Source organism: Stigmatopora argus, chromosome 16 (assembly GCF_051989625.1).
Source record: "Stigmatopora argus isolate UIUO_Sarg chromosome 16, RoL_Sarg_1.0, whole genome shotgun sequence".
NCBI lineage: Eukaryota > Metazoa > Chordata > Actinopteri > Syngnathiformes > Syngnathidae > Stigmatopora > Stigmatopora argus.
The window spans coordinates 4,914,797-4,925,998 of record NC_135402.1 but is presented as its reverse complement, the minus strand read 5'-3'; the positions used below and the strand labels follow the sequence as shown (position 1 = coordinate 4,925,998).

The following is an 11,202-nucleotide window of genomic DNA, read 5'->3' as shown; positions in this document are numbered from 1 at the left end:
CTGTATAAAGATGTTAAAACTGAAATCATTGTGCTATGATGACATGTCCTTTAGATGGTGCTATTTATTCTACTTTCCTACCTGTTACAATTGTTGGATATTTTTCCCCCAAATTAAAAATTATTATATATTGGCCTATGGACATTGCGATATAAAAAATATCCCACAATTTTCCATGCTGCACCTTTTTTTTCTCAGCAATCCTGATGGTGAGATCAAAACAGTCATCTTTCTGCGTGTAACATTTTCTGTTAAGAGATTAATTCGTTAATAGTTAGTTAATTGGGGTGTGATTTCATTATTGAGCCTTTTCAGTATCTTTATAAATGCACTGATGTCCACAACATGGTTTGCTTTCATTTAAAGTAACTTGTAGCATTTCAAAGCACTTGAAAATCTTGTGATGCGTCCAATAATATTTCCCCAACTGGGGAATAAATGATAGCTGTTTATCACTGTGCAGAAAAAAAATGGGGCTCTCTCCGCATTCCTCACTTTATGATTTGAACTTCTTTTATAAATGTATAAATATGCCTGACATTGTTTGTCCAAGTACTGTACAGTATGTAAAAGGTGCTGGATTGCTTGTGCTTTCACTCCTCCTCTTTCCCCCCATAGTTCTAAAAGTGCGAGTGCCACGTCGTCCAACACACTCTGCGTACGTGAGTATGTCTGTGTGCTCCCAGGGTAATGGAAAGCCACTTTTTATGAAACAGGAGCAAATATTTCAATGATTTTGGTCTGTTAGAGAACTTTGTACTTGCCCCGAATGTATTTGAAAAGGCCCAACAAAACACTATGTGGGAGAACAGTTTAAAGAAAATGATTGTCAAACTATACAGTAAAACCACTTTCAGTTTAAATAACATTGGACAATTATAGTGGGTCACTTTTTTCACTTTTTGGGGCACTTTATATTTATTTTAAAACTTTCTGTTGCTTTTATTTCTGCGTCACTTACTTTGGATTTTTTTTCCTATGCAACTTTACATTTTGGGCAAAAAGTTTAAGAAGCCTTTGTGCTCTTTGATTCCCAGAATTTTTTTTAAGATGTAAATTGTTCAAGTTAAATTTAAAACAAATGTAGGATGTAAGCAATTTTAAAATTTTAAAATTGTAATGTTCTTGCCATTGGAAATTGAGGTTTTTTCATGTTGCCATAGAGACAAATTTTCCGGTCATGATCTTAAAAATAATACTCAACAATATTCTTCTGTCTGCAAAGTTAAGCCAAATAAAATGTCTGCCATTTGACGCCGCAGTGAAGGCCCTTGAAATTGATGTTAAATTTAGCATTGTGAGAAAACGAATACCCTCACAGGAGGCCCCTTCTTTCCATTTGTATCGTTCCTTCTTGTTTTTCTTCAAAAAAGCCACAATGACCATAACAGAGCTTGGAATTAAAATTCAATATTTCCCTAAAATAGCAACGCCCCTTTCTGTCAAGACTTTTTAACAGACGTTCACAAGATTATTCCACTAACGTAAGAAGGATAGGGGCACCACGCATCTACCCTGTGGAGTACCATAGGATATTTTTTCAATTTTCCTCTGTGTTCTGCCAGTTGTAATTCAACAGAGGCCCGAATTGATTGGAATTCCTGCAGCTCAATTGCAGGGCCAAAAATGCAGGATTCCAGCAAGTAAAGATCTTGGCTAATTCCTTACAGATGTGCAAGGGAATGAAAGGAGGAGAGAAAGTTCGGGGAATTATGAGGAAAAAAACATCAGTGAGCCACTGCAGCTGGATTGGACTCTGCCTTTCTCCCTGAGCCGTGTTTTTCACTTTCTGGCTGACAAAGTTATGTCAAATTTCTGTAGGCCAGAAATAGGGCAATATTCCGTTTTTCCTCATTTCTAAACAAATAAATTATGAATTATTCGTTTTATTTTTTTTACTAAATCAGAAAGACCATTTTTTCCCTGTTAAAAACTTTTTAATTATAAAAACCAAAATTCTAAAAAAAGGAAATCACATGCATTGATATTTTTTCTGAAATAAAAATAAAATTAAATTTACTTTGACCAGAAATAAGAGATATTCTGTCCATATCCCTTTCTAAGGAAATAAATACACATTATTTTAAATTAAAAAAAAAAACTTGAATGTTTTTCCCCTTTTTAATGTATTTAACTATAAATAAAAAAACATTCAAAACTAAATGGGGAAAAAAGCCATTCAGATTTTTGTTGGAGTCCTTCTCCATTTCTTCTCAATCTGCAAAGATGTGTATAATTATGAGGCATAATTTTATATTTATCCTGCGTGTGTGCAGCAGTCGGAGAAGTTCTGCAGGGAGGAAAGCTTCTCGGATGCTTCTGTGACTCCACTTGGCTCCCGTTCAGGCCCACAGCTTACACAAGCCGAAGCAACTGGCAGCCTCACGCGATTGGCAACGACGACCACGTCTGTCCAGTTTGTCCCTCCAAGTCCTTCACTGCTCACCGCCAGCTTCTCCTCCACTCATTGGCTGCCGTTGACGGAGAGTTTGTAAGTCCAAACGGCGCTCACGTTAATTCATTGGCCACCATTGATGGCGAGTCGCTTTCCGAAAGGGTTAAGACACTCGTCCCATCACAGACGTCACGTAATCAGTTGTTATGTGACTACTTACAGACCATCCCATAATGCCAACTCACAACTCCTCCTCCTCTTCCTCCTCCTCTTCATCTTTAAGTGCATGAGCAGACCGCAGCCGTGGAGAGATGTGACTTTTACACACTTTCCTAAAAGCTCCCGTGCGCTTTCTACTCGAGCCTCCCAACTGCCATGGTGGCTTTTTAAATTGAAAGCAGACAAGTGGTCCAGACATGGGATTCCGCATCACCACGCCGCTTTACGCATTCGCGTGCATCTATTTATTCGCGCTCACCCTCGGGGGCGCGCACTGTCAGAGACACCCGGCGCCCCCCTCGGGGGAGAAGCCAGGAGCCGCTGTCCGCCAGACGCTGCAGTGGTCTCACAATGGCAATATTTTTAGCATTTTGAGCCAGGGCGCCGAGTACCAGCCGGCCAGGCGTCGCGGCGCCCCCCGGGAGCAAATGCAGCAGGAGCCCATCACCATCGTCAGCGACGGCCAGCAGCGGGACACCCCGGAACAGCGGCCCGGGGCGCAGCCCTCGGCGCTCCAGCGGCTGGTGAGGGGCAGGGAGCACCGCCGGGGCCAGGCCCAGGACCCCCCGCCGGCCGAGCGGAGGAACGGCACCCGGGCCCAGTTGACCGTCAGCCCGCCGCAGCCCAAGAGGGAGGACGGGATGGTCGCCGACGACCCCTACGACCCGTCCAAGTCCTACGACATGGACCACGACAACCCCTATTACAACCACTATGACGTGTACGAGAGGCCCAGTTCCAGGTCCAGGTCCAGACCCGGATATGGCACAAGGTACCATCAGTACGGTAAGAGTGAGGACTCGGTTACGCAGACTGCAAATTCATGTGCACCCGGCAGACACTTTATCCGGTACGCACTAATTGGCTCCCGTCGTGACCGGACGTTTGGTCGCCGGACGTTTGGTCGCCCGGACGTTTGGTCGCCGGACGTTTGGTCGCCCGGGTGAATAGAATTTTGAGAGCTGGTTTCAACAGTAGATATTTAGATATTAAACTCTCTCATGAATATAATTTTGAGAGCTGGTTTCAACAGTAAACTCTCTGTCATGTTGCCAAACGTCCGGGCGACCAAACGTCCGAGTGAGTACCGGCTCCCGTTGACAGCAATACTCGTTCAATCATTTTGAAGTAAGTGTTCGGCTTTGGGGCTCATTTGACGCTTACAAGGGTCTCCTTTTTGCCATACTGCTAGAAGGTATTCATTGTCATTCATTAATTGCCATTGACAGCGAAGGACGCCAAAATTTCATCACAGACATTAGATTAGATTAGAACTTTATTTCATCCCGTATTCGGGAAAATTGTTGGTTGCAGTAGCAAGACATTGTAGACCTAGGTAAAAAATAGACACATACAAACTGAATATAATACATAAGATCTGTTCCTGACGAAAGTAACAACAAATCATTCATACGACAATAATGGATATTCCTTTTAAAAGGCAGCTCATCCATTCACTCATGTTTTTGATTGTTTAGTAATGTATTTAAGTCTAGGCATGAAATATGAACTGTATTTTAATTCCAATCCGAATGCCTTTTCTGCAGGTCTTCCCGACCTGGTGCTCGACCCCTACTCCATTCAGACGGCCGCCTACGTGCAGAGCGTTCCTATGTACAACCTGAGATGTGCATCTGAAGAGAACTGCTTGTCTAGGTAGGCCAATTTCTTTTTTTTTTTCCAAATAAAACTAGAACAAAGCAGCAGTTCATCTGGTTCAGAGACTAAATCGTGATAATAAAGTACTTGTGGCCAAGTAAAAGTCAAATACCGCCTTAGTGGTGCGGATTGAAGTAAATGTAATGATAGTCTTTGTGGGGAAAAGAAGCAGGAATGGTAAACACATCAGCAGGAACCGCGTGCATGCGTGCTATTTTCCGCCTCGGGCTGTTTTCCTTCAGGAAGTACACCGAGTCAGGACGGCATTATTGAGAAATTTTCTCTGGTGCTTCTAGCTCAGCCTACTCGGCCCACGACTACGACACACGGATGCTGCTGCGCTTCCCCCAGAGAGTGAAGAACCAGGGCACCTCCGACTTTCGGCCCAGCAGGCCGCGCTATGCCTGGGAATGGCACAGCTGTCACCAGTGGGTATAAGGATACTTACTTTTAATATATTATCATTTGGTTTTTCAAGAGGATAACACGTTGGCCACCATTAGATATTTCTATAATACGGTGTAAAAAAAATACTATATATAAATTAGATAGCTCTTTTAGTGCCAAGAACCATATAAAAATACTCAACTTTCCAAGGTTTCTCATCGTTTAAGCAGCAGAGTTCACCCAAAAAACAGGATGGCAATTTCATTCCTATAAAATGTCCGTTATTACCAACCTTGTCATTGAATATTTCATTAGGTCCAACATTTGTACTTGTTTGCTAACTCACTGGCTTCAGTAAATATGCGCAAAATCCCAACAGGTTGGCCTTCCGTGGCAGCGAGCGAGTCGAGATTTCTGGGCCAATGTAACGTGAACCTTATGTGATCTGACAGCTATGTTCATTCACGACGCAGACATTGTTAAACAAACGGTGATAGACGAACCCTTTTCCCTAATGGAAAAATTGCTGGCTTCTTGTTTCCCCCCAAAATATGAGCTCATTTCATAGTTATGTGTGGAAGACGGGTGTGTAAAAAAAAAAAAATAAATCAGTACTCTGTACAAGTCGGTCTGAATGTGGCTTAGCTCCAAAACTGGGGATGTAGATTTTGTAGTATTTTATTTTCCAGAAAGCATCTAGCACCAAAGTTAGCTCACCTCTGCATTTGGCAGGACATTGTTTGCATCTACAATGCTAAAACATGGCGGTATGGCCCCACAGGCACTATCACAGCATGGACGAATTCAGCCGCTACGAGCTACTGGACGCCGATTCGCAGAGATCGGTCGCCGAGGGTCACAAAGTTAGCTTCTGCCTGGAGGACACGTCCTGCGACTACGGCTACTACAGGCGCTATGCTTGTACATCACACACTCAGGTGTTGTTCTCAGCTAATTCTAATATAGCAAACATCAGGGTTGTTAAATTCAATTTCATCGTGAGTCACGTCATAGTTACGGTTTTGTGCTGACACAATTAACCGATTAATGAATTGAGAGCTTTTCTCATTGTCAATAGATCATTTATAGACGTTAAGAATGATCCAAATCCTCTTTTTGAGCTTCTTAATTGGAACATATTCTTTTGTATTTTTTATTTTCTTCATTATTTACTTTTTATTATTTTCGGCTTTAATTAAAACGTAAAAACAGTAAATATTCTCTATACCTACATCTATAAACTGCATTTGAATTTGATCTAAACCAGGAATACACAATTCTTCGCTCATTCTTTATAGCGATTTTTAGGCATATAACTGTATAAGCATTGATAGTTTATGCAGGTATACTTTATTATTATTTGTCATTTTCCAGGGTTTGAGTCCAGGATGTTATGACACCTACAACGCAGACATCGATTGCCAGTGGATTGACATCACCGACGTGAAACCGGGGAAATACATCCTCAAGGTTTGTGGCATGGAAACGCCATTAAAGATAGATAAATAGATAGATTTCCCTTTCCAGCGTACGCATCCGACTAACTATCTTTGTCACTTTTTATCTACAGGTCAGCGTAAATCCTTCCTATCATGTCCCAGAGGAAGACTACTCTAACAACGTTGTGCGCTGCGATGTCCAGTACACGGGCAACTACGCGTACTTGTCTGGTTGTCACGTGTCGCCGTAAGAACCACCTCGCCTGTGTTTTATCAAGTGATTACTGCTTGCATCGGTGATTTTTTTAAATCTTGTTCTAATCATTGTTATTTTTCAGGTATTAATGGAAAAGCAGAATTGTGTGGATGGCATTATGGAGGACTGCACATGGACGTATTTACAACAACACGGGGGCATTTTTTTAAACAAAGTTTGAATTGTGAGAGTACTCATTGTAGTTTAGAAAAAATAGTGTTATTTTCAGTGCATGCTATTTCCCTTCAGTATTTCTTTTTTTTCTATTCCATTCCCCCTGTTTAACTCTGCTCCTTCATTTTATAGTTTAGTTTTTCTTCTGATTGTTTTCTTCTTACTTTTGAGCGTCTTAAAATATTATTTAACAAAAAAAACATTTCAAATGACATTGAATTGCAAAATAATACAATAACATGCCTTATTTTTAAACCACCAAGAACATATAGATTTTTTTTTAATACCAAAATGTTTTTCAATATTAATCTTATTTGAATAAAAGTTTGTGATACTGTATTAATTGCAAAGAAGATCCATTTCAGGTGACTGACCTGTCTGTCTGTTCGCATGGATATGTGTCCCATTGTGCTTTTGTGTGAGTGGTGGAACAAATTTGAATGGGCCGTTGGTACTTCGCGGTTTTTCATTTATCGCAGCCATGTCTGGACTACATTATCCGCGAAATCCGAGGGATTACTGCAGACATGTACTTTGTCTATTCACCACTAGATAGCGCTGTTAACTATAAATATATACATTTTTTATTTAAAAAAACATTAACATGTTGCCGTCTAGTTCAATGTTGAGAATGTCAAGTAGAATTTCTTAATTAAAATGATAGAGCTTCTAAGCGCTCGCCTTGCAGGTGTATGACGTCATTAAAAATCGCCCTATCCTTCCCTTAGCGGGGTCAGCGATCCAGAGTCGTTAGAACAAATTTATATAACGCTTTTCAAGGAACCCAATGACGCGAAACCGTCTAGGCCTCTTAATGACATTTTCAATTAATTTTCATAAGTATACCCGCGCATCATTCGCGATGATAGCATTGCATTGTGGGATATACTTTCACTGTGACGTCATAATACCCGCCCAGTGTCTCCTTCATGCGACCAAGCAAGTACGCAAGTACAAATGAGTGTAGATTCTACTTATTAGCTAGCTTGTGCGTGTTCGTGAAAGAGTGTCACTATACGTCTTAAATGTTATCATTCAAGACTCAGGTTGTACACAAGTTGTGTCGTAATGCCTCCCATCAGCGTGTCGATACCGTCGTTTCGCCTAGAAAACAACCATATCGAGAGGGGCTACACGGTAAGCATACACACTTGATTTGTTTGTATTTCTACGCCGCAAAGTGTATCCTTAAAAAAAAAACCTAATAATTTGGATTTCAAAACACCAGTTGTCAATGTTTGTCTCCATTGAACTTCGAGTTGTGTTTTATTGACGTTTTGCAACAATCCTTATCTGGTGTGACATTGGAGTTAAAGCTGAAAGACAATGTTTTTTTTCTTTTAATTGCTGAACTAGTTTTTTTTAAACTTACGTTAGACGATCAAATTATTGAAACTGGAATGCTCATTTTTCAGTGCCATTGACGGTGCTAGACTTCCAATCCATATTGACTTGGAGGGTGAATTAGACGTTTAACGCCGTCAAGAGTAGCCAAAGTATAAATGCGGCAAATATTTTATCTTCATTTTATTTCATTTTCCCTGTCATACTCATTATTTCGAATGAAATTGCGCATTTCTCAGTTGTATATTTGTTCTTAATAGATGACCTTTCCATTTCGCAGTATGATGTGAAACTCATGGCCATGTTGTTTCCTCCTGATAATCACTGACACATCACTTATCATTTTCATCTAACTGGAAGTGGATAAAATTATCCTTTTTCCTCTCTTTCAGGTTTTTCGAATTGATGTGCTGATAAACGGGAGGCAACATGTTGTTGAGAAACGCTATAGTGAATTCCACTCCTTGCATAAAAGGGTGAGACGACACTTCTTTCGGTATGATGTCACTTGCGGCAAACAGACTTCCATTTTCCCCCCTTATGAACAGTAAATGAACAATTGTGGAAATATTCGTTACAATGTAGGATGTGCAAACCACGGCCAAGGTGTTTTTCCTCGGTCATTCTAAAAAGCTGTATGTCTAGTTCATTTAATGACTGTTAATATGAGTAGTTTTATGCACTCAGTCAGCTAAGATTGACTCCAGCTCACGTGAATGATGTGTTAGTTCACAGGAAATCTCAGCCACAAACAATCTGTTCATCGTTTTGTTTGCAATCTCAGCCACAAACAATCTGTTCATCGGTTTGTTTGCAATCTCAGCCATAATAACTTCCTCTTCCCATTTTTTGTTTGTTTATAGCGAACAAAGCCTCTCAAAAGAACGCCCGTTGTTCCTATATTTGTGTCGGCCTTTCCTCCCTGGCCTAGTTTGATTCTAAAAATAATTGACAAGAATGTTAGAATAGTAGTTAATAACAGCTTTCAAGTGCAAATTAATTCTATTTTCAGAAAATGTTACAAAATAAAAATATAATGGTACAACCTGAATGTCAATTCGAAATGTTGTGATATTTATTGAACTTTTTATTGTGGTTTTCAGCTAAAGAAGAGCATAAAACCACCTGAGATCCCCTCCAAACATGTGAGAAACTGGGTTCCCAAAGTGTTGGAGCAGAGGAGACATGGACTGGAACTTTACCTGCAGGTACGCAGCCATTTTTGGTGGTTTATTGGTACGCTTTTTAAAAATTAGACTCAAAAAGTAATTTAAAAAAAGTCATATTTAACCTTGTGGGAGGATAAGCAGTTCAGAAAATGTTTTTTTTCATCACGCTTTTATTTGAGATGTGTCTGTGTTGTACTGCCCTCTTATGGCCCGGTGGTGGTAAATTCTGACCAAAATGCCACGCAGGATAACAATGCTGTATGCCTTTTTCATTTTCCCAGACTATAATTATGGAGAACGAGGTTCTTCCAAAGATATTCTTGGACTTCCTCAATATCCGCCATTTCCCTTCCCTGCCGAAAACAGAGAGCTGTGGGTGAGTTGAAGATGAATTCAAAGCAAGAATTGTTTGTTTTTGTGGTTTTGGTCAATGGCTTTAGAATTATAGTACATATTCCCTATTTTTTTTGCCTTTAGGTCTTTAGATACAGATTCAACAGAATCAAGGTAGGTCAATTTGGTTATACCATCCAATGTTTACACATTATAAAATGTCATCGTCAAACTGTTTTCAGTAAACTTTCACACCAGCCCATCATGGTGTTTCTGAAAGACCCCTACCTGCTGCCAGATCCACATGGTGAGTTCAGGGCCCTATGTCTGTGAAGTTTCATCAGCAAAATTTGCATCCATAAAACTAGTTTTTTTTTTCCTTTCCATTTTTTTAGGGCTTTCAGGTACATTTCCAAATGTTGTAATTGAAGGCGTCGTGCGTGGTGTTTTCTACACAGATCTCCAGCCGAGGTAGAGCCACAAAATAAGGGAAAAAGGTCTGCCCGGAAGCATGTCTGGTAGAGAAAATCAACCTCATTTTCATTGTTTAAATAATATAACAGAGTATTTAATTTTGGGTGTTCTTGGAACTTGAAGCTCTGAAAAGATTGAGGTATTTGAAGTTTACATTTAACTCTTCAATTTTCATTGGCTATGCCAGTCCTCCAATAATTCTCGTGTAGGTGTCCAATCCATTTTACATGGGAAGGATGGTGGCGAATGAGCGGATGAATTGAACGTCCAGAGTTAAAACATGTACATAAAGCATTGGAGGAATATATAATTAAAAATTAGAAAAATGAACTATATTAAAAATAAAATTTAAAAAATGCAGCTGAAAATGAGAATCTAAAAGATAAAAACTAAGAGAAATAAAAGTAAATACAGATAATTAATTTAAAATGTAGAAAAAAAATCAATGATACACTTTTGTTCATGTATTTTTCACTTATATTTTAATTCAGGCATCAAGGGCGTAATGATGTTTCAAGGGAATGTGGCGGCAAAATAGTCACTTGATTTTTTATTTATTTAGTGGACTAAAATACAAATGAAGGACACGAGCTGCTCTGGCAAGCCACATGAGAAACGAGGCATGGAAGGCCTTTTGGTAAAACAAAAAAAATCAAAATAAGCAGAGCGAGGAGGTGCCACTCCCTTTCAAAATACCAGCTTACGGGTCACAGGGGACTTTAAAGGGACACTGGGTTCATTTCAAACCCTGAAGACTGATCATAGTTGCTTTGATTTTGTTACTGAACCAATGCGATTCATGTATTTATGATTTTGTACAAAAAAATACTAATAGTGTGACACTTAATAATGGCCAGTATGTGACACTAGTGCTAGTAATGTGCCAGATGGGAGGCAGAAAAAGAAGGCATGACGTTTTGTGCAATACACAATGGAATAGTTCTATTGGAAAAAGTGAAGCTCATCATTAACACATTGCCTGCCATTGACAAGGGTTCAATCCAGTTAGTTTTTTTCCCTGAAAGGCAGTTCCTAAATAATGACTTCAGCTAAATGCTATTTTCAAATGTAATGTCATTTCTCAGTGTAGTAAATCGAAAAGTTCTTGTGAAATCATAAGTTTGATTTTTTTTTCATCAAACTCCTAAAATGAAGTTGCCCCTTTATCTCATCCTATGGCAATAGATGTCCTGGAAACAATGTGAAGTTAATTCTATGGTAATAGCAATTTTGTACTTAATCCGCATTTAACTCACTTCTTGTACTATTTGTGCTGTGTTGTGTTCAAAGTCCTAATGTGCCATAGGAGAAATGACACTGACTGATTAAAACAATGTTACTGACGACACAGGC

The 11,202-nt window shown here is 39.6% G+C and overlaps 2 protein-coding genes across 3 annotated transcripts; both read left to right on the top strand.

The window, feature by feature from the left end:
* The first annotated feature begins 33 nt into the window (after positions 1 to 33).
* loxa (lysyl oxidase a) lies at positions 34 to 6,868 on the top strand. 2 transcript variants are annotated; one of them, XM_077622702.1, is made up of 8 exons: positions 34 to 2,491; positions 2,618 to 3,400; positions 4,162 to 4,270; positions 4,570 to 4,701; positions 5,442 to 5,598; positions 6,035 to 6,130; positions 6,231 to 6,346; positions 6,438 to 6,868. In XM_077622702.1, the coding sequence occupies exons 2-8, from the start codon at positions 2,812 to 2,814 to the stop codon at positions 6,442 to 6,444; spliced, it is 1,206 nt and encodes a 401-aa protein (XP_077478828.1). In that variant the 5' UTR covers positions 34 to 2,491; positions 2,618 to 2,811; the 3' UTR covers positions 6,445 to 6,868. The 2 variants fall into 2 exon arrangements, with proteins under 2 accessions (XP_077478828.1, XP_077478829.1); XM_077622703.1 differs by lacking the exon at positions 6,438 to 6,868 and having other exon boundaries at positions 6,231 to 6,350.
* Positions 6,869 to 7,523: 655 nt separating this feature from the next.
* snx24 (sorting nexin 24) lies at positions 7,524 to 11,195 on the top strand. Its single transcript, XM_077622207.1, has 7 exons — positions 7,524 to 7,666; positions 8,266 to 8,349; positions 8,977 to 9,081; positions 9,324 to 9,418; positions 9,520 to 9,549; positions 9,618 to 9,682; positions 9,771 to 11,195. Exons 1-7 carry the CDS (start codon positions 7,598 to 7,600, stop codon positions 9,848 to 9,850), a joined length of 528 nt encoding a protein of 175 aa, XP_077478333.1. The 5' UTR covers positions 7,524 to 7,597; the 3' UTR covers positions 9,851 to 11,195.
* The last annotated feature ends 7 nt before the right edge of the window (positions 11,196 to 11,202 follow it).

Bases quoted from the DNA above. Each gene is read 5' to 3' on its own strand.
- loxa (XM_077622702.1), top strand. From the start codon at position 2,812: ATGGGATTCCGCATCACCACGCCGCTTTACGCATTCGCGTGCATCTAT. The intron at 3,401-4,161 runs GTAAGAGTGAGG...CCTTTTCTGCAG, and splicing joins CACAAGGTACCATCAGTACG to GTCTTCCCGACCTGGTGCTC. The intron at 6,131-6,230 runs GTTTGTGGCATG...TTTTATCTACAG, and splicing joins CGGGGAAATACATCCTCAAG to GTCAGCGTAAATCCTTCCTA.
- snx24 (XM_077622207.1), top strand. From the start codon at position 7,598: ATGCCTCCCATCAGCGTGTCGATACCGTCGTTTCGCCTAGAAAACAAC. The intron at 8,350-8,976 runs GTGAGACGACAC...TGTGGTTTTCAG, and splicing joins TCCACTCCTTGCATAAAAGG to CTAAAGAAGAGCATAAAACC. The intron at 9,683-9,770 runs GTGAGTTCAGGG...CCATTTTTTTAG, and splicing joins CCTGCTGCCAGATCCACATG to GGCTTTCAGGTACATTTCCA.